The 27,985-nt window shown below is 32.6% G+C and overlaps 3 protein-coding genes across 3 annotated transcripts; all 3 read left to right on the forward strand.

The window, feature by feature from the left end:
- The first annotated feature begins 2,750 nt into the window (after positions 1-2,750).
- Positions 2,751-7,835, forward strand: LOC129320543 (xylose isomerase-like). The gene is given in 22 exon segments (XM_054966049.1): positions 2,751-2,798; positions 2,997-3,065; positions 3,175-3,275; positions 3,489-3,570; positions 3,666-3,795; positions 3,884-3,975; positions 4,174-4,230; positions 4,798-4,871; positions 4,946-5,000; positions 5,082-5,183; positions 5,421-5,472; positions 5,571-5,616; positions 5,695-5,720; positions 5,723-5,749; positions 6,228-6,279; positions 6,407-6,486; positions 6,613-6,683; positions 6,785-6,825; positions 6,950-7,049; positions 7,182-7,251; positions 7,335-7,414; positions 7,584-7,835. Coding segments are annotated over 21 exon segments (1,437 nt in total). The 5' UTR covers positions 2,751-2,798; positions 2,997-3,002; the 3' UTR covers positions 7,620-7,835.
- Positions 7,836-8,730: 895 nt separating this feature from the next.
- Positions 8,731-12,717, forward strand: LOC129320779 (ADP-ribosylation factor 1-like). The gene is made up of 8 exons (XM_054966375.1): positions 8,731-8,960; positions 9,062-9,100; positions 9,433-9,495; positions 10,178-10,196; positions 11,099-11,210; positions 11,869-11,916; positions 12,216-12,346; positions 12,482-12,717. The coding sequence occupies exons 1-8, from the start codon at positions 8,858-8,860 to the stop codon at positions 12,513-12,515; spliced, it is 549 nt and encodes a 182-aa protein (XP_054822350.1). The 5' UTR covers positions 8,731-8,857; the 3' UTR covers positions 12,516-12,717.
- A 4,653-nt stretch (positions 12,718-17,370) lies between these two features.
- On the forward strand, positions 17,371-27,744 carry LOC129319700 (probable 1-deoxy-D-xylulose-5-phosphate synthase 2, chloroplastic). The gene is made up of 11 exons (XM_054964784.1): positions 17,371-17,464; positions 24,091-24,317; positions 24,436-24,636; positions 24,813-24,977; positions 25,069-25,219; positions 25,624-25,895; positions 25,997-26,273; positions 26,385-26,692; positions 26,793-27,074; positions 27,180-27,464; positions 27,586-27,744. Exons 1-11 carry the CDS (start codon positions 17,371-17,373, stop codon positions 27,742-27,744), a joined length of 2,421 nt encoding a protein of 806 aa, XP_054820759.1.
- Positions 27,745-27,985: the final 241 nt, after the last annotated feature.

Here is a 27,985-nt window from a genome sequence, read left to right on the forward strand (position 1 = left end):
ACGATTCAAATTTTATAAAATTTATTTTTAATTTAATTTCATATTTATTATAAAATATTTTAAAATTTTAAAAATTTTACTTTATCATAACAGATTTAATGTAAATGGTATAATTTAATATTAATTTTTTTATTTTATAAATCAACTATCTGAACAAATTATGTCCAAAGTATATTTGATAGTCAATTTACAATTTTTTCTTAAAAAATTAATATTAAATCAAATTATTTAGATTAAATTTGTATTATTTAATTAATGATAAATTAAATTTATTAAAATTTTAAATTTTAATAAATATATAATAGAATATAAAATAAAATAATAAATTTAAACCGTCTAGGTTAACTTATCAGCTGCCGAAACTGAAACCCGGTAGCAGTCTCGGCAAGAACCCCATTTGCGCTTTCACTTGCTGTGTCTCCTACCCGCGTTTGCCATTTTTTATGGACTGTTGCAGCTGCAGACAGACGACAACCTTAAGCCAAAATATAACATTCATTTGGGAACAAGACAAAAACATAAATGAAAGGGAAACAAAGAAAAGCCCATTTCATAAGATAAAGTGGTAAAGGTTAATCGTGAGTTCTATCAGGCAGGCGCTCAAATCCATGGGTATAATGATGAAATCCAGATACAATCAAACAGAGTTGCCCTCCGATGAAATGGTCGTCCTTTGTAGCCTTCACTGCAGTTGAGTTCGCAAGGAACATTAAAAGATGACAACAAATTCATATTTAAACCGTCTAGGTTAACTTATCAGCTGCCGAAACTGAACCCGGTAGCAGTCTCGGCAAGAACCCCATTTGCGCTTTCACTTGCTGTGTCTCCTACCCGCGTTTGCCATTTTTTTATGGACTGTTGCAGCTGCAGACAGACGACAACCTTAAGCCAAAATATAACATTCATTTGGGAACAAGACAAAAACATAAATGAAAGGGAAACAAAGAAAAGCCCATTTCATAAGATAAAGTGGTAAAGGTTAATCGTGAGTTCTATCAGGCAGGCGCTCAAATCCATGGGTATAATGATGAAATCCAGATACAATCAAACAGAGTTGCCCTCCGATGAAATGGTCGTCCTTTGTAGCCTTCACTGCAGTTGAGTTCGCAAGGAACATTAAAAGATAACAACAAATTCATCCAAGATTCTGAGTAGCTGATCGATATGCCACACATTGGTAGGTGAAGACGCAGATGGGTCGGAAAGTGATGAGAAGCAACTGAAACATAGTGCGCGAAGACGCAGATGGGGTTCTTGCGGGAGCTGCTACCACAAGATGAACGGCTGGAACCTTGACTTGACAGTGTTAAATTATTTTAACGGCTTAGTGACTGGAAGGATTAACGGGTTTAACAGGAAAAAAGTATAAAAATCAAGTTCTAACAAATAAAATTGTAAAGGCCTAATTAAAAAATTAAAACAAAAAAACTATAAAGATCTTGCATGATGTTTTTCCGTGAAGAAATGCACTTTCAAAATGTAAGATATCTAAAGTATCTAAAATGTATTTATTTTTTAATTTTAAACAAAACTATCCTAATATAGCATGAAGCTTCATGATAACAGATAATGATTAGCTTATTGCTGCCACGTGGACATTATTCAGGCCGCAACTTAGCCCGGTGGGCTGAAATATTGTGGGCTTTTCTGAATGCAAGCCCCGACTGGACTAAGAGAACCCATGAGTGATGCTAGAATTTATCATAACCTACAAGCAACCCTTGCTGACCGGCTTTTGAGTCTTCAGCAATCAGTAATCAATTATAGTATATTGGAATATGTTATTTTCTCCCTGTATGTTGAGAATATATACGGATATATATAATATTTCTCCGTATAGTATTTTGTAAGTAGATAGACATAATTTTCCTTTCAAATTCTGAGATAAATAAATAAAAGTTCAACAACTTATGAAAAGAGATTCACAAAATATTGACACGGAATTCATATAATGCCAACTGTTTCAGGTCTTATTTACCTAGCTGCCTCTCTTAACAGTATAACTATTCTAATTAAGACCCATTTGTTTCAGTTTTTTAATAAAAAATAACTTAGTTTTTAAAAAACTATTTTATCAGTTTTTATAATATTTTTTTAAACCTTAAAAATAATTAGAATGTGAAATAACCGATAGATGAAAAATAATATTTTAAAAATGCAGATATAGAAGTATATCATAAAATGTTAAAATAACTAAATAATAAATAATTTTTATCAAATAAAAATTAAAGAAGATATATAAAATTTAAAAGTAATATTAATACTTTTTTATTATTGTAACCAAAACCCTCTCTCTCTATATATTATATTTATTTATTTATTCAACCATTATAAAATAAATCTCTTTTATAAAATTTGCAAAGTATCTAAAAATTATTTATTTTTTAACCTTAAGTAGACAGGACCATAATCTAGCTTTAGTTATTTGCCATATATATGCATGTTTAAATAAGATTAAACATATTCTTGATTGATTACGATAACATAACAATAAAAAATAATTATCTGATAAAATATTAAAAATTGAAACATAATGTCATATGTTGAAACAGAAGAAAGGCAACAATGTGAACCCCTTAACGTTGTCTGGAATTGCCACGTAAGATATCAATGATACTCGATCTTTCTTGATCTTTATCCAAATTCAAATCAGATGACCATAGTAATCCGAAATTTTCAATATTTAGGATTTATAATATTATATTAATAATAACTCCAGTCAATCTATATAAGCCTATTGTCACTATGTTTCGGTATCAGGAGTTCGTCTGGTTAGTTTCGTTCTGAAATCGGAGCCTGTAAGTCATTCTCTTTATCATACCCTGCTAGCCTGGTTTTTCGATGACAGCATTCTCCTTTTTTCTTTTGATGGAATGTCGACACCTGCTTTCAGTTATTTATTGTGTAACAATCCCATAGACAATCTGGAATTGCGCTCATGGTATCCGTCTGCTTTATATCTGTTGCCAGTTTAATTTTTAAGTTTTTCTGGGCAGCTAAAGATGATGAAAGCTGGAAAAGTATTATTGCTTCTTCTTTGCTTGACTGTCTTCTCTCATGCCGTGGTATGAATGAAGCAGTACTCTTTATGCTTTTTTTATTTTTTTTGTTTTGGTTAACAATTATTTCTTCATATCGATGTTCATTTTATTAATTATTGTCTGTAAGCAGCAGATTTCTGCGCAGCCGCAGACTTGCCCTGTTGAGAACGTTGACGAATGTGGCGATTCAGATGGGTGGGAAGGGGAATTTTTCCCCGGCATTCCCCCAATTAATATGAGGTAGATTTAGTTATGGCTTGCTTCTATTTTTTGTACGGATGATAAATGATTAATCATCTGTGTAGTTGTTTAATTTTATTCTGGACTTCTTTCCCCTCTCAAACATCCACTTTGATTAAACCCCTTCTGGAAAAAAGGGGGCAGTGCCTTGTATTTTCGATGAAAAGGAGATCTTAATCATTGTTTGCATGTACGTCTCGGTATTTGATTTCAGGGCCCCTCTAGCAAGAATCCACTCTCATTCAAATATTACAATGCAGAGGAGGAAATTCTTGGGAAGAAAATGAAGGTTGGTTTTTATTTCTATTCACTGTTATTTTAATTAATACTTTGATCATCCTCTTGCCACTGTCTTCTGACTGAATTTTCGTTTTTGAATGATAGGATTGGTTCAGATTTAGTGTTGCATTTTGGCATACTTTCCGTGGAACGGGTGGTGATCCATTTGGTGCACAAACCAAATTTTGGCCGTGGGAAGACGGTACCAATTCATTAAATATGGCTAAAAGAAGAAGTACGTTACTACATGATTCTTTGATCTACTTCATATTCATTAAAATATTTATGCATGATAAGAGATTGATTTCCCTTAATTCACGCAGTGAGAGCTAACTTTGAATTCCTAAACAAGCTTGGAGTGGATTGGTGGTGCTTCCATGATAGGGACATAGCCCCTGATGGGAAAACTCTTGAGGTGAGTCAACTTTTAATGATTCTCAATGTGACGTGCCGGAGGCAATGGCTTATGTTTTTCAATTTTCTGTTCCTGAAAATAGAACTCTCCAACGATGCTTGTAGTTTATGGGACTTGTTTTATTGAGTATTTGTCTGCTATCTTGCTTAAGGTTTTAATCTGCTTTCTGAGTCTCTGGATTTGTGCTATGTGTCACAGGAAGCTAATGCAAACTTAGATGAAGTGGTGGCCCTTGCCAGTAAACTCCAGAAAGAGGTATTTTTTTTGACATCATCAAACAAGTTCATGTTTATTAAATTCTACAGGCATCATTGGCAGGTAGATAAAGGATCGCTCTGTTCTAATAACTACTGCCAAGGCTCAAATGATTGTACAAATTTACGTGAATTACTATTTGGCATTTCAAATGAGATTGTATATATTTATAATGAATGTTTTGGAGCTAGTGTAATGCAGAAATCAATTGTTTATCAACATGGCTTTCAGTTTGCTAATACAAAACCAAGTGTGTATTTCCTCCTCATGTGTTATGAGGCATTTCATGCGATAGTTATAACTTGTGTTGACATGATGTGCTGTGTGATAGAAGGAAATTATTATATGATCGGGACGTTATTAAGATGTAGACTATTATATTGCTTTTATCTTGCAACACAAAACTCCACGAGTTCTTATGTGTATTGACTTTGTTCAAATCCTTGTATAGTTTTAGGTAAATGGTACTTTTTCCACAAATTATGCTCAGATATGTATATTTCATTAGTCCTTAGTGAATGTGAAGCTCCCTTATGCTTGGGATAACTATTTTCTTTCTCCACACAGAGTAACAAGAAAGTTTTATGGGGAACAGCTCAGTTGTTCATGCATCCCCGTTATATGCATGGTGCTGCCACTAGGTAACTTATATATGGCCTGACTTGTATGGTTTTTATTAATGGACTTATGTCTCACAAAATGGATTGCCTTGCAGCTCTGAATTAGGAGTGTATGCATATGCTGCTGCTCAAGTGAAGAAGGCAATGGAGGTACCTTCCTTTGTTTACCTATACAGGTGCCGTTTTTATTTTGGAACCAACTTTATGTACTGATGTATATACATATTGTAGGTCACACATTACTTGGGAGGTGAAAATTATGTCTTTTGGGGCGGCCGTGAAGGTTATCAATCTCTCTTGAACACAGACATGGAACGGGAACTTAATCATCTGGTGTGTCCCTGACTATCTGCAAACCATTTTTATTGGTTATGCTTTCATTACCTTGAATCTGTTTATCAAGAAAACAAGAGCAGGATTGCTGTAAAAGTGAAAGGCTATGCTAAGCATTCAATAACTTGTTAACCCCACAAGATGCTTTATCTCTTGAAACGGATGCTTGTGCTAAGCATTCAATAGCTTGTCTCGAACAAGTTGCATATTGTTGACTGTTAATTCATCTGCTTACAGGCCAGGTTTCTTGAAGCTGCTGTTGCTTACAAAAAGAAGATCGGATTTAATGGTAAATATGCTTATTTTCGTTTTACATTATGCTAAACTTCTTTTTATTTTGCCTCTCTCTTTTCCTTATGAGGTTTGTTTTCCTCTGTATGATTGCAGGGACACTGCTGATTGAACCCAAGCCACAAGAACCTACAAAACATCAGTACTTTTCTTTCCTGTCTGTTATTAAATCAGGAATTTTTTCACATCTTAATTAAATTACGACCTTGTATTCCTGTAGATATGATTGGGATGCTGCAACCACTGCCATTTCTTGCGGAAATATGGACTTATAGGTAATTTTTATCTGTCTCATTTAGCTGTTTTTTCTCAAGAGCCAGCTGTTGGATTTCTCATAAATTTTCCATGATAAATTGTTGTCCTTAAATAAACAGATGCTATTTTCTCAACCATTTCCTGCTATATTTCAACACCTCTGATCTAAATGCTATAGTCTGCCTTGTAGTGCTTAGTAATTGGTCCTTGACATGGTTGTGTGAATTTGTTCTTCCACTACTGCCAAGTTTATGACCACATTGGCCTTCTTTCAAAAGAACTTAGACAGTTTATTCTAGCATTTCTTCAGTTGATACGTGTTAAGTAAATAGAGAACCAACTAGGGTGTTGTACTGACTGATTGCTGAAACGAAGCTAACAAAACTGGGGTTTAAGCATGAGACTCTTGTATTATAATTAAAATGTTCTTCATGTCTTGTGTTGAGAACTGTCAGCCTACTATATGCTCAATCCGGTTTTTTTTTTTCCCCTCTATAGGAGAATTTAAACTCAACATCGAGTGCAACCATGCCACCCTGTCTGGTCACAGGTAAATCAAACAGACAAACACTGTAAAGTATAGTAGGTTCTTGATTGTATTTGCTATTTTCAATGTGATATTCATCTCTGAAATTGTGGACCTGTACGTAAACCTTGAAATCCTGTCAACATAAAAGCTGTCATCACGAGCTTGAAACTGCAAGGATCAATGGTTTGCTGGGAAATATTGATGCAAATACTGGTGATCCTCAAGTTGGTATGTAGATTCTTTTTCAATCTAAAAGTAGCATTTTTTAGTGCATTACCATAGAAATCTTGACTTCTTGCTGTCATAACCCTTGAGATAGACAGTTATAATGTGAAGCCTTTCTCAATATTACAGGCTGGGACACAGATCAGTTTTTGACAGATATTGGAGAGGCCACAATGGTGATGCTCAGTGTGATTAAAAATGTAAGAAACGTGTCTTTACTTGCATTATGATATGTGATAAACCTTGTAATTAGAAATGCAAACTCATTTGTCTCGATTCTTGTCTATTTTATCTTTGCCAGGGAGGAATCGCACCAGGTGGATTCAACTTCGATGCAAAACTGTGAGTAGCCTAGTTTCTTTTGGAACCGTGAAGTTTTTGCTTGTGGGGTTATTCGCATCTGATATAATTCTGGTGCACATTTATTCATTTTCTTTCTAAATATCTGTACAAAACAATATTTTAGGAGGAGAGAGAGCACAGACGTAGAAGATTTGTTCGTTGCCCATATTGTTGGAATGGATACCATGGCACGAGGCCTCCGGAATGCTGCCAAGTTAATCGAGGTGATATAGCGTAGAGCCCTGTAGCTTTTATTCTAGATTCCAGGGGTTTGGAATATTCGTTGTGGAAGTTTCACATTTATTTGTTTTATCCTGTGAGTGAAACTAAATCTTTTTCATTATGTCAAAATAAAGGATGGTTCTCTCGCTGAGCTTGTACGCAAGAGATATCACAGTTTTGACACCGATCTAGGGGCTCAAAGTAGAGGTGACTTCCTTTCCCTCCTCTCTTTTTTCCCTTCTTTTCATTGAATTCCCCTCTTGCCTAACGGTAATGTATGTTGCAATAGGCTGGTAAAGCTGACTTTGAAACGCTTGAGAAGAAAGTCAAAGAAATTGGCGAACCAAAGGTTTCTTCTGCTAAACAGGTACTGCAAAGTGCAAAATAATGATTGTGTTGTTCTGCTTAAGAGGAGAAAAATCAAAGAATGCTGTTTATTTTTTTATTTGTCCTGTGCATAGTATTAACTGCAATCAAAAACTTTGCTTACGTCTCTTGCCATAAGTTTTAATACGTCTTTGTGCGATGTGTTGCAGGAGCTAGCAGAGATGATCTTTCAGTCTGCTATGTAGGAAGCAGCATCTAGCTACGTGGGGCTTCTGTATCGATAATCGTTTTTTTTCAGTAGTAGTTCAGATTTATAGGCTTTGCTAGTTTCTTTATTTTTCGTCTCTGTTTTTTTTAATAATAAAACGTGGAAAAGACTAAGATCCACGTGCTTCTGCATGTATATTAAAGTGCTTGGTGAACAGATTTCTGGCTTAAAATAATGGATCGCTCACTTACCACGGCAAAATAAGTCTACGAACGAATTGACTTGTTAATGTTACTTAGCTTTTACTCGGGCTTCCTCTCTGTCAATAATTAAAGAACGCATCCCAATGGTATTTTTCATTTTATTTAAATTTATTTGTGCAAAATCAAAACCCATCGTAAATAAATTTTTTTTTTCATATTTTCTATAATCTTAAAGTAATATATTGAAATTTAAATCAAAAATTTTAAAACACTCAAAGTTTAAGTAACTTGGGTTGTTCTCTGTCTTATATATAATTTCATTTTACTTAATAAATATTCCAAGTATTAAAAAAATATATTTAGTTTTCCCAGCGAATAGAAAATCGTGGAAGTATTTTCTTTAGTACTAACGCCTGACGGTAATATAGTTGAGAGGAAAAGACTCGATTCTTAAGGATTTAAATGTTTTAAATATATATATATATATATAGGGCGAAATAATTATGATTTTGGTTGCTATTATTGTTTAAATTTAGCTCAATAATGTCAGACATTATATAAATTCATAAAAGAAAAATTTCTAGTTATTGAGTGATTTGGGCCAAGCCCAACGATGCAAGCGCCGCCCAGACCACATGACCCGCAATGCACAAGAGATGACTAGGTCCCGAACGACTCGGGAATTAAGCATCCTGCCTGGTTCCCTCTAATTCCGTTTGTTCCATGCTTCCATTTCCTTCCCGATTTTCGTTTCCTTTTCCTGTGAGAGATAAGCTAAGCTTGACTCACTCAACTTTTCTATCATCCGTCTTGTTTCTTCTCTCGCAATTCAATCGCAGGCCCTCTCCTGTTTTCTCAGGCACGCGAATTCTCCTCACTCGTCCTTGTAAGCTGTTCAGAATCGTAGTCATAGTGACATTGATTACTCTTCGTGATTTTGCAGGGAGCATCAGGGCTCTGCCTTAGGATCTGATCTGATTTTCTGCTAAAACAACTTAGTGATGATTTTCTAGTGATTTGAATGCTATTCATGCACTAAAGCATTCTGCCCGTCCCTCTCCGGAATCGGAACATGGGTTTGGTGTTTACGAAATTGTTTTCTTCCCTATTCGGTAGCAAGGAAGCTCGAATCCTTGTTCTTGGTCTCGACAATGCGGGAAAAACAACAATTCTATGTATGCATGCGAGCTCTGAGCTGGTCCACCCTGACTGAATTTTGATTTAATAATTACTTTTCTGTAATTGATACGTGGTTTTTTATGTCCTACCTTTATAGATCGGCTTCAGATGGGCGAAGTTGTCTCAACTATTCCAAGTTAGTACTCTCTTCGTTTTAGATTTGGACGAATCATGCTTTCTTTTTGAATAATTGGTTTGTCTACATTGGTTGCCAGCTATAGAGCAAATGTTTTAATCTTGAATTTTGATTTTAGTGGAGTTTTTTATCCTGTTACATTTCTAGGAACTTTTTCTGTTAAAGCTAAATCGTTCTGCCCAACAGATACGTATAATACGTCAATCCTCATATTTCTTGGTCCAAGATACGGAAAATAGGAATTAGAATGCGGAAATTTGTATATATGATGTTTGACATCTCCCTTATGTATAGTTAGTTACTGACAGATTTTTTTTTGTTATTTGATGCAGCAATTGGGTTTAATGTCGAAACAGTGCAATATAACAATATTAAATTTCAAGTCTGGGATTTAGGTAAGGACTTAAGCAACTTGTTTACTTGATATAGCTGGCATATATTTTTATTGGATTTACAATAAAAACGACCGGGAGATTTTAAGCTTATATATGATAGATTGATAGCATAGAATCCTAAAAATAATTATCCACCTGGCATTCCTGAGTCCATCCTTGCAGTGAAATATAGGTGACCAGGAATTAAACCAATGAAGCTCTCAGGCTGTCCCATTGTGCAGACATGAGCTGATGTCAGAAAAAAACGCTTTGGTATTAATGGTAGATAGTATTAGTGCACCACATAAAACTTAGTAGATGACATTTCGTCTTCTTTTGGCCTATTGTATATTTGTCTATTGGTATCATTAAATGTTCCTGGAAGTCAGATAAGTTAAAAATACATGAAAACCTTGGAATAATATTGTCTTGTTTCAGGTTGATGGAGATCAATTAGGTTAGGAAGACATAGAGAACCTAGCAATAATTTTGTCCTGTTTCATGTTGGTCCTTTTTTTATTCCTTCCTATTTTCTATTTCTTCTAGGAAATAAACACGCTAACTCAGACAACAATAGGACTTCTTTGCTTTCTTCTTAGTTTATTGTTCTCAATATAAGCTTATAATTTCTTGAGAATTGGCGTGTATTTTTAACATCAGAGGAGTTGTTTCTTGTTCTGATAGCATACTTTTCTTGAAACAGGTGGGCAAACAAGTATTAGGTAAGCCTTTTGGATTCTGTTTTGCTTCACTGAGCTTAAAGGAGATATATCATTTTTCGCACTATCCTTCCATTTCCCCTGATTCCCTTTTGATAGGAAAGTATTGGGAAATTGTTGGCAAATTTGGTCATGACAAACTAGTACGAAATATGTTTTTCAGACACAAGTATGCCAAACTTCAGTTATTTGTTGTCAGTTAACATGTCAGGTTTTGGGGTTTTCTTACTATTTCCCCAATTTTCACTTAAGATATTACTCCATTGGACCATATTAATTTCTTGGTTTGAACAAAATCCTAGGTAGCTGTTCTACTTAATTGCCAGTTGATATGCATGATGAAGAAGATAAGAGCATTGGAACCATGTGTTGTTACTAAGCAGATATTTAGAAATTGTATAATATATTTATTGAAGATGAATTCTAGCATTATTGTTAATTTAATAATGAATCTTGTGGTTGATGATTTTGTTAAGTGATGTTGCGTTAACTGAATTTTTTTTTTTCTTTAAGTAAATAAAAAATAATTGACAAAATATTAAGAAGATAGGTGGGTTATGGACGTGAGGACATTGAAAATGGGTCTATGAATAAAGTTTTGCTATCAGAATCCAATGTCCCAATAGTTTGGAATTTTGTCATACTTGGTGACATCCTTGTGTTGAAATTATGGTAGCCACAACTTGTAAAAGGTAACCATATAATTAAGTTTGAAAATCAACTAGAATTGCTCTGTCATTCATGGTAGACTCCGCTTTGTCTTCATGGATACGTGATCAAAGATGAACTTTTATTTTGTTAATTTATATCTAGGCTATGTTGCTTTTCCCCTTGATTTGTTGAAAATAAACTTCCAATTGGATTCATGAACATTACATCTTTTTTATTTTGGTTTTTCATCCCAGGCCTTATTGGAGGTGTTACTTTCCAAATACTCAAGCAATCATCTATGTTGTTGATTCAAGTGACATTGACAGGCTTGTGATAGCCAAGGAAGAGTTTCACGCTATTCTGGAGGTTTGCTGTTCATAGTTGAAGTCGAGATATATGCAATGTGTTACACGATGTGAACCCTTAACTACTTCATAATCTAAAAATAAATATGATGAGTAAACCAATACTTGGAAGGCATGACAGGTGTTGTAAAAAATTGTTAGCACTATGGCCCATTCTGGCACATGTGCTGTGGATTTGAAGTTTATATTGTAGTTATATTTACCAACTTCCACTTAGGAATGGTTGCTCTGAATTGAAAGATTGAAATGTCTGATAAAAAATAGCTTCTCATAAGCAACCTTGGCTTGGTGATAAGAAATGAGTGCTCGAGCAATTTCTGTAGTATGTATTAGCTATTTGTTTAACCAAGTAATTTGATACCGTCATTAGCATACTGGTCGTGGTCGGTGCCCAAATAGTCAATTTCAACTTTTAAGTTATTTAAGCTTCATAAATCTTCTTTAGTGCACGCTTTATTTGTGAAAGTAATTTTATATCAATATTAAATAATATATTTTTCCCTCTTATTTGATGTTTACTCTTGGAATGGATAGATATATTGTTGCCTGTTTATCTTTGCCGATTTACATGGCTCATTATGTTGTTTTTGATGATTGAAATTCTAGGGCTATTAATAAATTTGACTATCTTTATTACTTTTGCTGGAACTTTTCATCAGGAGGAAGAGCTTAAAGGTGCAGTTGTTCTCATTTTTGCAAACAAACAGGTAAGTGAATTATTGTTTGTAGGGTTCTCATAGTCAAGGGGAAGGGACAGATGGGGGAAAAGGAAGAAGACCTTGTGAATAATGCAAAAGACTATATAAATACAGAGTACAAAAGATTTTAATTTGCTGAAGTCTTTACTACATGACATTTTACAAAAGAAAATATCAATATTGGACGTGAGGATAGATGAAATATATATTCAGGAGTGAACAAGTGGCATACTTCAACATACTTTCTGTCCATATCACATTTCAAGAATTGATTATGTGATTTACTTGTAAATGTATCTCTGATACAGGACCTCCCAGGTGCCCTTGATGATGCTGCAGTGACGGAGGCTCTAGAATTGCACAAGATTAAAAATCGCGAATGGGCTATTTTTAAAACTTCTGCCATGAAAGGCGAAGGACTTTTTGAAGGAATGGACTGGTGAGTCAAATAAGATTGAAACCCTATTTTGTTACCAATCTGAACTTTCCATGCTTCTGATAAACTATGGTACATTGTTCTTGCAACCACCAGCTTTCGTGGTGTGCAATGTTAGTGATGAGCTTTCTATTGTAGGCTGAGTAATACGCTCAAATCTGGAGGTGGCTAGGGGTGATAATGTGTCGGCTTCAAAGACAAGACGCTTCATCCGACTGATGTACAATGAAGGCTGACGTGTACTTTCTATGATTTTCACACTAATCTATCATGAATGATATTTTTACGAGATGATTTTATTCATCTCTCACATACATGTATATGTTTCTCTTTTTGTCTTGGTAAAGATAATGAACTCTGGTCACTTCTTGTCATGAGCTGCATTTTTCTGGGGCCTTTTTATTTCTCTTCTCTCATTCTCTCCTTGATAAATATTTTTTAAGGAAAATCTTCTTGATCTAATCTGATTGTGTAATGGACTTAGATCTTCTTAATTTTGCAAGGAATTGATTGATGGCGTCAAGAGATAGGGCATAGTATGTGGGAATTAATAAGATGGTATCTCCATTGAATCACAGTATCAGAATATTTGTTTGAATCGCATGCATTAGAAGATAGTTTCTCTCTTTTTCTCGCCTCTTTCTGAAACTGTACCCTCAAGGGACGTAGTCTCACTATCTTTAAATTCATATTCAGCAGGTGAAAATGATTTTCACTTACACATTGGAACTAATTATTTGTTCAACCATGCCAAGTGAAATAGAAATGAATCATTAAAATTATTCCGGAAATGAATATACTCTCATCTGTAACAAATGCATGATGGTTACCACGATTGTCTTCAATATTTGAATTTTATATTTCAAATGGATGCTCTTATTCGGCTGTAAAAAAGATCTAACTCTTAAACTTTGAGCCATAATTTAGTTTTTCTTTTAAAAAATTATTTCTATCTATTTCTTTATAAATTCGTAGATTTAACGAGTTGACTTCTTTATATTTCTCTCTATTTCTTCATATCTTTTTTTTTTAAACAAATTCGTTTATTAAGTAGAGAACATTGGAAACATAAGCCTCTTTCTTCGGCTTTCTCATGGACTTTTTTCTCCCCCACTAAAAGAAGCATGGCGCCTTGATTCTTTGTCTGCAATCTGGAAAACTTAAAATGACTAAATATTATTTTTTTAAATTTTTAAAACAAAAAATGAATTACCTAAATTACACCAATAGTAGAACTAATGATAATATTGAGGGTCCACGTCACGCGCACATAAACTTTGGGTCCGTATGTTGGTGCACCCGGGGTTGAAGCAATCCTAGCCCCCATTTTATTTTAACATGATTTGTTCATTTAAATTAATTTTTAAATATTTTTAATATTATATTTATTAATATAAATATTTTAATATTAAATCTGGATTATTTAAAGCACATTTAAATGATCAATTTATAAAATTTATAAATTTTTTAATATTAAATTAAGTCTTTCAGATTATATCTGAATTATTTAGAGTTTACCTGGATATTCAAATTGTACAATTATAAAAAAAATTTATGATTTTTATAAATTTTTATTTTCATAAATATAAAATAAAAATAAAAATAATTTTGAATTTAAACGGTTCAGATTTCCTTAAAAGTGATGGTTACTATGATACTCACTTTCTGATGAGCATTAATTTTTTTATATTTTTTAGAGTAATAAATATAATATTAAAAATATTTAAAAATTAATTTAAATAAATAGTAAAAATCATTTTAAAGTAAATTGAAGGACCAGAATTGTCCCAAACCTAATGAGCCCCAGGTGCTCATGCGGACGCATGTATCGTGGAAGGAGAAAAGATTAAACAGTCTTTTGCATTAACTTGATATTAAAGTTTTACTATAGTACCCTGGCCTATGACATCAACCTGGTCAATATACATATACCCAAAACACTAATCTTATTATATCACTTTTTTTATAGAAAAAATATATTTGCAAGTTTTATAATTTTTTTGTTTTTAAATTAATCTTTACCTTTTGTTTTATTTTAATTGAATCCTTAAAGTTTGCATAATTAATTTTTTTAACCCCTAAAAATTAAAATCCTTGAATTTTTTTAAAAAATTAAAATTTTTATATTTTATTAAATGATTATATAAATTAATTAAATAATTTTTATAACTCAATTTATATAATTAGATTTTCTTTTAAACAATTTGTATACTTATAGAATGTTCATAAAAAAATAATAAAAATTTTAACAGCGTATTAAATAATTTTTTATTTTGGCTAAAAATATTAAATTAAATTTGAATTAATGAGCATTTTAAATCGTAAATTATTGCGTGAATAGTATTTAGAACCTTGAACTCCTAAAATATTCAAAAACTTTCCTTTCAAATTTTGAGCTCCTGTGACCCTGCCATTAAGTTAAAAAAATTACCGTTATTTTTAAAGATTAAGATGAGTGTCATACTAGCAAATTAAATTAAGGAAAACTATAAGGACCTGCAAATTAATTCTTCCTTTTTTATTCATTGCCTTATTATTTTTAAGGAATTGCACATGTCTGTGCACTGTTTTATTTTATGTATTCTGAATTGCTTTACTTTTAATTTTTTATTTGTGTCCAGCATTGTAAATTGCTTCAATTATGATCATAGTTTTAACCTGCATGGGGAGTAATAATAATCAAATTAACAATGTTGAATGGACAATGATGAGTGTTTATTTCTTGGTGGGATAACATAACCCTTTTTTTACTATCTTTTTGGATAAACTAGCATTTATGGTATTGAATTGACAACACTTAAAAGCGTGCTAAGTTTTATGATAATTATCGTTAACTTGAAATAGTCCTTCGCTTTTGGTTCGTCATTGCATTCTGCAAATTGATGTTTTGCAACTCCAGTTCTAACAACCATGCATTAATGCAGGAGAGTGATGTTTCTTAGGATTATACTCCCTTTAATTTCTATTTATCTCATTAAAATTGAGGAGAAATGATTAAGTCATTAATTTTATATTGAAAAAAATAAACTCTTAATTTTACCTTTATTTAAATAAAAAATTAAATTTGTATTATATTATCTCTCATAATTAATGAGTTTAAATAAGCATAATATTAATAAAATGCAATTAATATCCCACCAAATGTCTTATATCAAGGATTAAATAATCATTTTAAAAAGTGCCCTATAATAAAAATTGAAAGAAATACACACACATACTCTCGCTCCTTAATACAAGGTAAAACCAACTTCATGCTTATTTAAAAATGGCAATTATATCAATAAATTCTTTTAAAAACACTTGAATTTTAATTTCATCATTCTTTATAATTAATAATCATAATAATTATTGTTTATAGGAATTTTAATCATATGTCAATAAACAAGGGGTAACATTTAATGTATTAAAAATAGTTTTTTAAAAAATTTTGTCTCACAGTAAAAAAAAAAAATTGTACTAGTGTGAATAGAATTTACACACACAGACAAGCCCACAACCTCTTCGCTAATCGAGTAATTTAATTTTCACGGTATTATGACGCAAGGGAATTAGTAAGATATACATTTGAAAGCCTTAGAACAAAATGTGTTTCTTTCGCATCAAAGTACCTTCCTCGTCCATTGCAAATTTGCCATCACTCGTATTAATAACAAGGTTTTATCAATCTATTATTTAAACCCCCCCCCCCCCCTTCTGAATCTTTGATTATTGCTTCTTCTTTCCGCCCAAGCAACAAAGAGTCTTCCTTTCACGTGAACATTTCTTGTCAATTGGCACTTCATTTGAAGATGATTTGTATTTCTCTTCATATTACTCAATATTTGACATTGCTTTTAATACCAATCAATTTTTGAAATCCCATTTATTTCTTCTTAATTTTTGTTAATAATGTTTTCAAAATATGAAAACCTTTTGAGAACAATTACTAGCATGATTTATATTCTTTTAATGATAATGCATTATACATACTCTTTTCGATCCTTATTATAAGATATTTTCAACCGTTTGACACATCTTAAAAAGAGTTAGTTCTTTTTTTGATATTATAAAAAAGTAATATATACTTTTATTTTTATCCTTGATTTTAAATAATAATACAACTATGTAAAATATCTTCACGCTAATCAAGAAGAAATAAAATTAAAAAAAGTAAATTAATTATTAAAAATAGTCATATATTTTGGATTAAAAATTATTTTTAAAATATGTCTTATCAATAGGATTGGAAGGAATATATGGGAGAATGACAAAAAAAAAAAAAACCTTCGAAATATACAAATGACAAATAAGTATCACAGAATGTAATGATGATTTTCTAGTCCTCAGAGGCTTGTTTGTCAATTAATTTTAATGTGAAAAGTTCATTTTATCCCTTCTGAGAAAAAATTCTCCAAACCGTCAATTCTCCTATGATCCTTTGTTCTCTAGTGTTTTCTTGGACCGATTCATCCCCTCCAATTTTTACACCACACCACCACCACTAAATCCAAACCCACCTTTAATTGACACCCCTATCGCCATTGTTGCCCAATCCATCGCTTTCTTTGACGCGCAACACAATCGCAAGAATATGCTTCGCTATGTCCTCTCGCTTATGGAAGTCGATGGCAGCAAATAAAGTACCAAGTGCAGTTCAAAATCCAAATATTCTCACTTCCAAAAATCAAATCAATCGAGATATTTCAATCCAAAACACATAATTAGATATTATTAAAAAAATATCAAATTTTAAAAAATCCAATCAAAATCTGAATCAGAAACAATATGTCCAAGATTCAAAAGTAAAGAGACATTAACGAAACAGATTTCAACAGATCAACAATGGATAAAGGAAAAACGATGTCAATTCGTGTTCCTCACAACGTTCTTCAAACACATCATGACGATGAGCACATATCTCCCTTTTGCACCCCTTCAAGAGGCTTATGTCAATCAAGCCCCAAGAATCTCTTCAATATCCTCGTCCGCGCAGAGCTTCATCGAGATCCTGAAGAACAATAAATGGATGCACAACAAATGGGTAGTGCATGGCTGGACGTGATGCTCTCGAAGGTGAAGCTGGAGGATTCTCTGACAGGCTTGTAATTTTGGGCATTGACATGGAAGCACGCGAAGCAGGTGGTGAGTGACCGGAAACTTTGGTCGAAATTCAAGCTTCCATGCATATATCCAGGCATAAGGGCAACAGCAAAAATGGAGAATGAGAGGGTAAATATGTCATTTCATGAAAAATTAAAATGTCAGACAAGACCCTAGGGGTTAGAAAATAATCTTCATATTTTGCGATGCCTGCTTGTGATTTATATATTTTAAAAGTTTTTTATTGCCATTCTGCTTATATGTGTGTGTGTGTGTGTTTTAATATTATATATTTGTTGTCTGGACAGCCTAAAACTTTTTAAATCTGTTATGAATTATTTACAGTGCTTGGTATATGAGAATCTTGATTCCTTTTCTCTATATTCCTTTTTAAATGGTCAATTTAATTAGTTAGAGGGATTTGAAGGGAAATTAAAGATTCTGCTGCTCTACCCTCATGTGACCAAACCAACACACATGTTGCAGGAAAAGCCTCTTTGTTAAAAAATAAAAAATAAAAAAGTGTCTCCAAAACAAGAAAAGCCTCTTTGTTACGTGGACAAGTAAAGCCACCAATTGTTGATATGGTGGTTTCTGTCAATTTAGAATTGTACGCATTGATAAGAATTGTCCTGTACAGTTCTTCTAATTTAGTAATTTTACAAAGGGACTTGAATTTGGAGGCTCCCGGCCGCTTAGTCCTATGAGTGCCATTGTATTTAATTTTTAAATAATTTTTTACATAAAATATTAATTTTTTAAAATATTGTAACGGTTCAAATTTTAGCTATATATCACTAAAATTAATATAATTTTCAATCATGAAAATTTCTTCACTTTTATTTTGTAAAAAAAATTTCCACCGTAAACGTTGATTTCATTGTCCGAGCCAATATAATTTGTTTCTCGCATGTGTTTTCACCGTGATTCACTTCATATTTTTGTTTGATTTTAATTTGTTTCGTCAGGTAGCTGTGACCTTTTTATTATTTATAATTTATTGAATTTGAAGTAGAGATTAAGATAGTCGTAATTATAAATTTCCATATCAAATAGTCTTATTGTTAGCTAAAATTTAAAAAAAAAAAATCATTCGACATATTAGATATAACATATCAAACACATAAAAGCCACCTGACCAACCATCAAAATATGTATTTGAAATTTAAAATGGACAAAATTTATGTACATAATCTTGTACATTTATATACTATTTGAGCTAAAATTTAATTTCAACTCCAAGCCCAATTTGTTAGGCTAAAAAGAGTCATTTTTGTCCAAATTTCATCTAAAGGTTCTAGGAAAGAGGTTGTTATACAAGGGCTTCAACTCTTCAACTACACTGACGTTTTTACATAACCTCTTTCTAAACATTTTAACAACTCAATCTACTCATTCAATGCAAAACTCAAATCTTATTCTTACATCATCCCTTACTTCACCTAGTAAGACTCCCTTTATCTTCAACAGATTTGATACAGTGCCTTTAACATGCAATGCATTCATTAGAGAGAAGTGAATTTTCGAGTAACTAGTAGAGCGTTTGCTTTTAACAGAACAACAGTAACAACATATCAGCACTTTTCCTTTTCATTTTCATTTTTTTATTTTTAAAATTTATTTTTTTTATCATTAATAATATCATGGCTAATCTTGCCATCCAAATCTCACGTGTCTCTTTTTTTATTTGGAAAAATTGTGATAAAAGACCCTCAAAACTCATTGTTTGAGTTTAGAAGTTAAGAAATCGTTCCTTTCAAGGACGCACTCCTCTCATATGCCCGCACAAAAACAATAGAAACATATATTTTTATTCAACCAAATCAAAATAAGTGAATTTTAATGCATTGATAATATTAATAATGAGCTTGTTATGAAATAAATAATTTATAAAAGAGATATTGAAAACAAATACGTTAAAATATACATATAAAAGTTTGTTATGAATTACTATAAATCCAGGAAAGACTACGTACGTAGGATCATCGTCAAGTAGTCTTGTGTTGTGTGACAAGAGTGCAGAGCGTTCATTGGAACCGGACATAAATTATTGTTATTGTTATCATTTTTGTTTTTATTTTGAGTATTTGAATTTTCTCCTTAGTCATTTTCTTTCAATCCATGTCATGTTGACTGATTAATAATTTCTCGCCACCGGCCATACCTAGGCGAAATATGTGATCATTAATGATCATTTGAGTTTTTATTTCACACACACAGATGTATATATTAGATCATCCAATGACTGCGTTAATGAATGCATTCAATGAACAAATTAAAAGCAAATAAAAATATATCTATCTGTCTTGTTATTGCTTTTAGTTTTTTTTTTCTGCCTTACTAAAGAAAATATATCTTTCTCATTTTTTCTAATTATATTTCTTATTTTTTAAAAAAATATTTTCACATACAAAATTTTGTTTAAATATTTTTTCACTTTTCCAAAATCTACCCTGATATGATTAAATGTTTTAGGACGGTAAAATTATTTGCCAAGGGTTGGAGAAGAAAACCATTGACTAGGGATCCCTATGAAAATAATATAAAACATCGATCCTATAATTTTGATTTTTTTTTTGGCCAAACTATAATTTTGATTTTGAAGGAGAGGTATTGCAAAAGGTCACAGGGGCTTAAAAATTGAGTTAAAAATTGAGTTATATTTAGGGATGGTAGGAGTAGTGAAATAATATAATAATTACAGTTGATAACGAATATATAATGAACTAATAACATCAATGATCAATGATTAATGTGTGTGTCAACATCAATATCATTAGGATGAGCTAGTAGAAAATTCTCAAAGTGAGTCACTTTATTTATGATTTGTCAACTAGTGCAGTTATATAAAATCTTTATAGACATAATAATATCATAATAAAAAAATATTATAATAAATCATATTTTCGTACATCCGTCATTCAGCACTGCAGTATCATTCAGACTTTTATAATATATAGAGATTCATCAAGTTTTCAATTATCAGTTATGATGACAGATAAATGTTATTATTAGTTTATTGCTTTCGCACTAGCGTCAACGCCTTATTTTTGATCATATTATATTAGACTGCATTGCACGCTTGTATACAAATGTAAACATCAAAGAAAATGAGCATGTGAACACAAATCATCATAATACTTCAAATTTGATTTGAATTGTAAACTTGAATCGAGAGAAGAGTTCGTATGTACATATAATATATTGATATTGTAATTATACTGTAATTAGAGAACTTAAAATTCTACTAAAAGTTAATTATTTGAATATTTATATGCTTCTTGATATAACAAAAAATATAAAAAGATTACAATTAGATCCCACATAATAAAATTAAATATTTTTTAATATCATTTACAAGTCAAACTTTTATATTTATTTATTAAACATTAGCTATTATCAATTACCACCAACAGTCATTATTAGTCATTAACATTGGTTCTCATTGCTGGCCACCAGCAACAACATTGTCGTTGACAATCTTAGCCACACCTAGTATTAAGAATAAGGGATCAAGTTTATTAGGCTACCCGTTTAAGTCTTTTTTAATAAACAGGCTTTGAAAATTTGAATATTTTAATATAAAAAGACTTATGAGTTTAGCATTTTTTAAGCCCTTAACAAAAGGGTTCAATACCAATCAAGCTATTCATTTAAGTCTATATTTATTTTAAACTTAAAAAATTGCAATATAACAGTATCTTATATGTTCATATTAGAATAAGATTTGTATTACGTATTTTAAAATTTTAAAAATTAATTTGTACTTTAGAGCATAAATATGTAATATTATAATGATGACATTAATTTTAAAAAATTTAAAATAAAAAAGGGCTTTAATTTCAAGCACCGCCTTTAGCTCCATCAATATTAATAGAAGTTAACGAGGTCAAAGAAATGGTCACTTTTGAGGTAAAATGATTTCTGAATCCAAGCCCATTAGGGGGAGGTCCACCTGTGCCATGAGTTATTTTTAGCTATCTTGGCTAACAACTACCTTTGATCGTGGCTAACCATTACCATAATTTTTTAAGTTTAAAATTGTTTTCAGTTCAACATTAATCAAACAAATTTTATTTTTATTTTTCTTTGAAAAAATATTAAAATTATTTTAAAGTAGTTTACAAAATAATTTTTAGAAATGAAAAATAGAAACAAAATAAAACAAGCCCTAAATGTTTTTTTCAAATATAAATATTTAAGGGTTGGAAATGAAAATAAAGTTAAATTACTTCCATCTTCCAAGCATATTATTTATACAAAATTTTCAAAACCTTATTTTCTTTAGGACTAAACCATTTTCATGAAAAAATTAAAGTTAAAGTGCACATTTATTCTTTTAACTTTATAAAATATATTTTTAGTCCTTTAACCCTGACATCATGTTAAAAAAAAATTTTATTAAATATTTAAATATTGATAAAACATTCTTAAATATTAATGTGTTGAGTTTAATTTTTAAAATAATTATTACGAGCATAAAAAGTAATCATTTTAAACTAACGGTGTTAGGATTAGAAAACCAAAAAAATACTTCATAAAATTAAAAGACTAAATTGAAATCTTATATACAATTGGAGGATCAAACCTATATTTTAACCTAAAAATAAACTCTCTTTCCTTGTTACCTTAATGCTTATTATTTTGTTGTAAATATTTTCACCTATTTGAACTATTATATGCATTATACATTGAGAGGTTTTTTGAAAATAGGCATTACTTTTGTGCCTAACTCTTGTTTCTCACAGGCATTTCCAGTTTATCCTTCTTAAGCTAAATTACAACCTAAAGAAAGATCTCTTGATTCATAATGTAAGTGTTATCTAATGGTGGAGATGTAGAAAAGTTACAAGGCTATGATAGGGTAATTGTTAAGAGAATTTGAGTGAGATATAAACATAAATGAATGTATTTTATTTTTGGCCGAACATGAATGAATGAATGAATTAATTTCACTTTCCAGTGGCATGCATCTCACATAATGTGAATTAATTTTTGCACCATGTGCATTGCATTGTAATTAAATAAAAGTGAATCTGGTCAGGTTCAGTATAACACTGCTACTTATTGGTAGAATTCATTCCCCATTAATTATTTGCATTTAATACTGTATTTGGTTTTTATTTTATGTGACTTCCATAACCATGCATAAATATGAATTGGTAATTTGTCTTGCTTAATTTGACCATTTTGAGTAATACTAATAGAAGACTAATAGTCAACAAATCAATATCATTCAAGGTAAAAAGAAAATCAACATCCAATATAAAATTTATCGTTAGATTTACATATATGTCTTAATTTATAATCAACTTAATAGACTACGATATTAACGTGTTTTAATTTAATTAAAGCATTTTTTGGCCGATATTAAAGCATTTAGATTCTCATGAACATTTGTATTAATTTCTATTTTCATTATTATGACATTTTATTAAGTTATAATCTCTCTCATGCGTTACACTAGAAATACAGCTAACAAACATCAAAACCAAGTATGGAATAATATCACTTATAATCTTCGTACAAATTATTATGATTTTATTTTCAGATGGTTCAGAAAAATCTAAAGATACATTCTCATGAAATATTACAATGCACTTACATATCAGTATCATGTATGTGCATGCGCTCGCACATATACATGTAAACGGGATTTAAAACCAAAAAGAGAAAGAAATGGAAAGAGTGATATTTGAACATGCCAATCATAATCTAAATAAACATTTAATTCTAATTATCAGGATGTCGTTGATCGGGAGCCTCCAAATCCAAAACAGATGTAATATATTTGGAGAGTGATGAGGAGAATGAAAAATTCGAACGTAGATATACACTCATTTATTTTTTTTTCCCATTAAATCTTCTATCATCATTTGTTTGAATGCATTAATATTAATGCATAAATGGAGAGATCGAATTTACTCATATATACTAACAATATAAATAAGATATGTTATCGTTTGTAATTTTATTTTATTTATTTTATGAGTATAAAAAATAAACTCTTCATTTAAATTGAATATAAATGGTTCATGGGGAATTTTTTTTTATTAAAGTTCATAGGGAATTTTTTTATTCTAATATTTGCTTTATTTTAACAAGAAAAAAAGATAAATCTTAAAAATAAATTTCCAGACTAAAATGTAAATAATTCAAATAATTTAGTCAAAAAAAATTGAAATATTTTCTTGTGACGTGAATTTGGAATTTTCTATTTGTCTAATGTCAGCCAATTCATAAGAGGGAAATGAAATAAATTTCCATTAAAAATATAAAGCATTTTGTTAAAAAATATAAGATACTTTAAATTTTTGAAGACATAATTAATAATTTTTTTAAAAAATACTTTTAATTAGAAGGTGCAATTAACAAGATTTTTCAATAAAGATAAATATAAAAAATATATAATTTATTAACAATTAATTAACTTATTGAAGAATATAATTCAGTTAAAAATATTTTATAATATTAAAAAAATTTTCTAGCCTTAATAGCATTATAGTCAGCATCAACAACCATAAAATTGGAAGAAGCAACTCATTAAATGCAATGGTGGAGAAATATAATTTCGACAGATCTAGTCAAACCTACAATTTTTTTTTTTTTTGTACCAAGTACTTTGGCTATAAATTGACCTGAAACCCTCCTCAATCCTCGTATCTCAGAACCACAAAAGCCATTTGAGCGTGTCACTGTATTGTGGCGACGTACTCTCACCATTTTCTCTCCTCGTCATTGCCACCAACCTCCTGACGACATATTTTCTTCTGCTTCAACAATGGCTTCCTCTGTTCACCGAACCACCTTCCTTCCCCTTTTTCAGTCACATGAGTATAACAAATCCTGCTTTCCAAATCTCAGAACCCAAATCCCTGGCTCCACCTTTCAAAGGGTATGCTGATCTCGATTTTGCTAGTTCAGAAGAATAAGAAAGACCAAAAATCTCTGTAGATTAATTCTGTCTGTGCTGGTAAATATTTTAACGTTAATTCGTGTTCGATGTTTTTCAGATGAAGAGAACGATACGAGCTCAACAAGTGGATAATGCTTGTGAGGGTGAGGAAGTGAAGAAACCCCAAGAAAGCAGACAGGACGGTGATGGTCCAAAGCTTAAGAGAGAGAGACGTCTGAACTTCTCAGGAGAGAAGCCATTCACTCCCATCCTGGACACCATCAACCACCCAATTCACTTGAAGAATCTGTCCATTGAGGTCCGAGCGAAGTAAACTGACAAAATGGATTTAGTTAGTTAATTAACCGCATTCATTATTAATGTTCATTTATCTGGACCGATGAAGACAGATCAAGCTGCATTGACCAGATTAGTTAAATGAGGTGCGTTTTGGGAGCGTGACAGTGACATTGAACTCTGAATTCTGAAATGCAGGAACTGCAAGAACTTGCGAATGAACTGAGAGAAGAGATAGTGTACATAGTGTCAAAGACAGGAGGGCATTTAAGTGCGAGCCTCGGGGTGGCAGAGATAACCGTAGCACTTCACCACGTCTTCAACAGTCCAGCGGACAAGATCATCTGGGACGTTGGTCATCAGGTAATAAACAAATTAAATTAACCGTTTCTTGCATTAATTTCTGAGTCCATTTAATGTGTGTGTCTGTGTGTTTATTATGAGATTGTCGCAGTGCTATGGGCATAAGATATTGACAGGAAGAAGAGCGAGAATGCATACGATCAGACAGACTAATGGACTTGCTGGGTTCCCAAAGAGGGACGAGAGTGTTCATGACGCTTTCGGAGTAGGTCATAGCTCTACTAGCATTTCTGCTGGTTTAGGTATATCATCTCATTCTTCATTATTCTTCAATCATTTCTGTTAGATTCTCCGCTCTTTCCTTGTTTCCCACAGATTTGGAGTGTGTACTGTTCTAATGCTCCAAATCTCTACTCTTCATTTAGAGAAATTAGTTGAGATTTATGTGACAATTAGCAGAAATAAAAGGTTGAGATTTAAGACATGAGAGAGGAGAATAAACACCTCAAATCCGTTTCACACGAGGCTTCTTTTGCTGGAATTATCAAGTCCAAGAGACTCATAGTCATAGGCCCAAAAATGGACCCATGGGCCAAAAAAGTTTGTGTGCCATATAGCCCACTTTTTGTTTAAAATAATAATTATAAAAAGAAGAAGGAGCCCTGCGTTGACATTTGTAACTTTCTAACTTGTGTGTGGCTAACAGGGATGGCAGTGGGGAGGGACTTGATGGGGAAGAAAAACCACGTGATTGCTGTGATAGGAGATGGAGCCCTTACAGCAGGACAAGCCTACGAGGCCATGAACAATGCTGGTTTCTTAAACACCAACCTTATTATCATCTTAAATGACAACGAACAGGTCTCTCTTCCCACAGCCACCGTTGATGGTCCGGCTCAACCTGTTGGAGCCCTAAGCAGAGCCCTGACCAAGCTTCAAAACAATACAAAGTTTCTTCAGTTACGTGAGGCGGCTAAGGTACGTAATAATAACGTTCTCTCATGTCTTAACTCTAAACCCGTTTTGGACATTATAAGCCCAAGAACTTGATGAAAAACCTAAAATTTGGTAATGGCCAGGGGATCACGAAGCAAATTGGAGGCCAGACGCATGAGGCTGCTGCAAAGTTGGATACCTTTGTGAGAGGGATCGTAGGTTGCTCTGGTGTGAATTTGTTTGAAGAGCTTGGGCTGTACTATATTGGGCCAATTGATGGCCATAACGTGGAAGACCTCGTACTTATTCTTAAAAAGCTCAAGGACGACTCGCCACTTATGGGGCCTGTCCTCGTTCACACCATCACCGAGAAAGGAAAGGGCTATCGCCCAGCTGAACTTGCTCCTGACAAAATGCACGGTATAGCTATATGACTAGTGTAATTTGCTACTATCATCTTGTGTTTCTGATATTGTTATATGATCACTGTAAATGAACTAAAGATGCAGGGTTTGTGTCTCTTGTATGTAGGGGTTGTCAAGTTTGATCCTAGGTCAGGGAAGCAGCAGAAGAACAAAACAACCACGCTTTCCTACACCCAGTACTTTGCAGAGTCATTGATAGCAGAAGCTGAGCTTGATGACAGAATCGTGGCCATCCACGCTGCCATGGGAGGAGGCACCGGACTTAACCTCTTCCAAAAGCACTTCCCCGATAGGTGTTTCGACGTTGGAATCGCAGAGCAACATGCTGTTACCTTCGCTGCTGGGCTTGCTACTGAAGGCTTTAAGCCCTTTTGTGCAATCTACTCTACGTTCCTACAAAGAGGCTACGATCAGGTTTCACTCGATAATCAATATCAATCCCTTGAATGGTTTAAAAATGTGTGCGTTCATCATCGTTGTCTGATTGGCATTGTGTACGTGACTGTACGTGCAGGTAGCTCATGATGTCGACCTTCAAAGACTACCAGTGAGATTTGCCATGGATAGAGCTGGCCTCGTCGGAGCTGATGGTCCGACACATTGTGGGGCTTTTGACACTACGTTTATGGCATGTCTTCCAAACATGGTGGTTATGGCGCCATCGAATGAAACCGAGCTAATGCATATGGTTGCTACGGCTGTAGCTATAGATGACAGGCCGAGTTGCTTTCGCTATCCTCGAGGAAATGGAATTGGTACGCCTCTCCCACCAAATAACAAAGGGACAGCGTTGGAGGTACTTACTTAATAACTCATGATCACAGTGCTTAGAATTACAGCAATGAAATAGCTTTAACCCTAACTAATCTTCTAAGTGAGACTACTTGAAATGCATTTATAGGTTGGAAAGGGAAGAGTTTTGAAGGAAGGGTGCAGGGTGGCCCTTTTAGGCTATGGATCAGTGGTCCAAAACTGCGTTAGAGCTTCAAGAATCCTTGAAGCTTTGGGTGTATCAACGACAGTGGCTGACGCGCGATTCTGTAAGCCTTTGGATCGAGGCTTGATCAGGGAACTCGCTAGAAACCACGAAATTCTCATCACTGTTGAAGAGGGATCTATTGGAGGATTTGGTTCTCATGTTTCCCATTTCCTAAGCTTATATGGACTGCTTGATGGAAATCTCAAGGTATCGCCATTTTACAATCTGAACTTCTCTATTATTCCATCACCCTTGTTCAACTGGAAGCATGTCACAGTATAGAGTATTAAGACTTGAGTTAATTATTTGTATGGTTACGTTGCTGCAGTGGAGGGCGATGACACTGCCTGATAGATACATTGACCATGGTTCTCAGATTGATCAGATTGAAGTTGCAGGATTGACTTCAAAGCATATTGCAGCTACTGCTTTATCTTTGACCAATGTGAATTGGGATCATCGTCTTCTTCTCAGCCTGCAGTTTTGAATCGGAAGCCATTACTAATTGTTCGTTTTGTGGATGAAACTGTAGATAACAAGTAACAATGGGGCACAGCCGCAGTAAGCATGCAGGGAATCCAATTTATGTATATACACATAGTAATAAAAGTATGAATAGCGAAGTCGATCTTGACTTTGTATTGGGGTGGGGCACAGGAGAAATTATAGCAATAGAGTTGTAATAACTCAGTTAATTTAATTTTCTGTTATAAAGTTAGATCTTATCA

Source organism: Prosopis cineraria, unplaced genomic scaffold (assembly GCF_029017545.1).
Source record: "Prosopis cineraria cultivar Desert tree isolate PC_DT_omini unplaced genomic scaffold, ASM2901754v1 PC9, whole genome shotgun sequence".
In the NCBI taxonomy this organism is placed as follows: Eukaryota; Viridiplantae; Streptophyta; class Magnoliopsida; order Fabales; family Fabaceae; genus Prosopis; species Prosopis cineraria.

Excerpts from the sequence above, each read along its gene's own strand:
- LOC129319700 (XM_054964784.1), top strand. The coding sequence starts at position 17,371 with ATGGCTGGACGTGATGCTCTCGAAGGTGAAGCTGGAGGATTCTCTGAC. Across the intron at positions 25,220-25,623 it reads TAGCATTTCTGCTGGTTTAG|GGATGGCAGTGGGGAGGGAC; the intron begins GTATATCATCTC and ends TGTGGCTAACAG. Across the intron at positions 27,465-27,585 it reads TGCTTGATGGAAATCTCAAG|TGGAGGGCGATGACACTGCC; the intron begins GTATCGCCATTT and ends ACGTTGCTGCAG.
- LOC129320779 (XM_054966375.1), top strand. The coding sequence starts at position 8,858 with ATGGGTTTGGTGTTTACGAAATTGTTTTCTTCCCTATTCGGTAGCAAG. Across the intron at positions 8,961-9,061 it reads GGGAAAAACAACAATTCTAT|ATCGGCTTCAGATGGGCGAA; the intron begins GTATGCATGCGA and ends CTACCTTTATAG. Across the intron at positions 9,101-9,432 it reads AGTTGTCTCAACTATTCCAA|CAATTGGGTTTAATGTCGAA; the intron begins GTTAGTACTCTC and ends TATTTGATGCAG.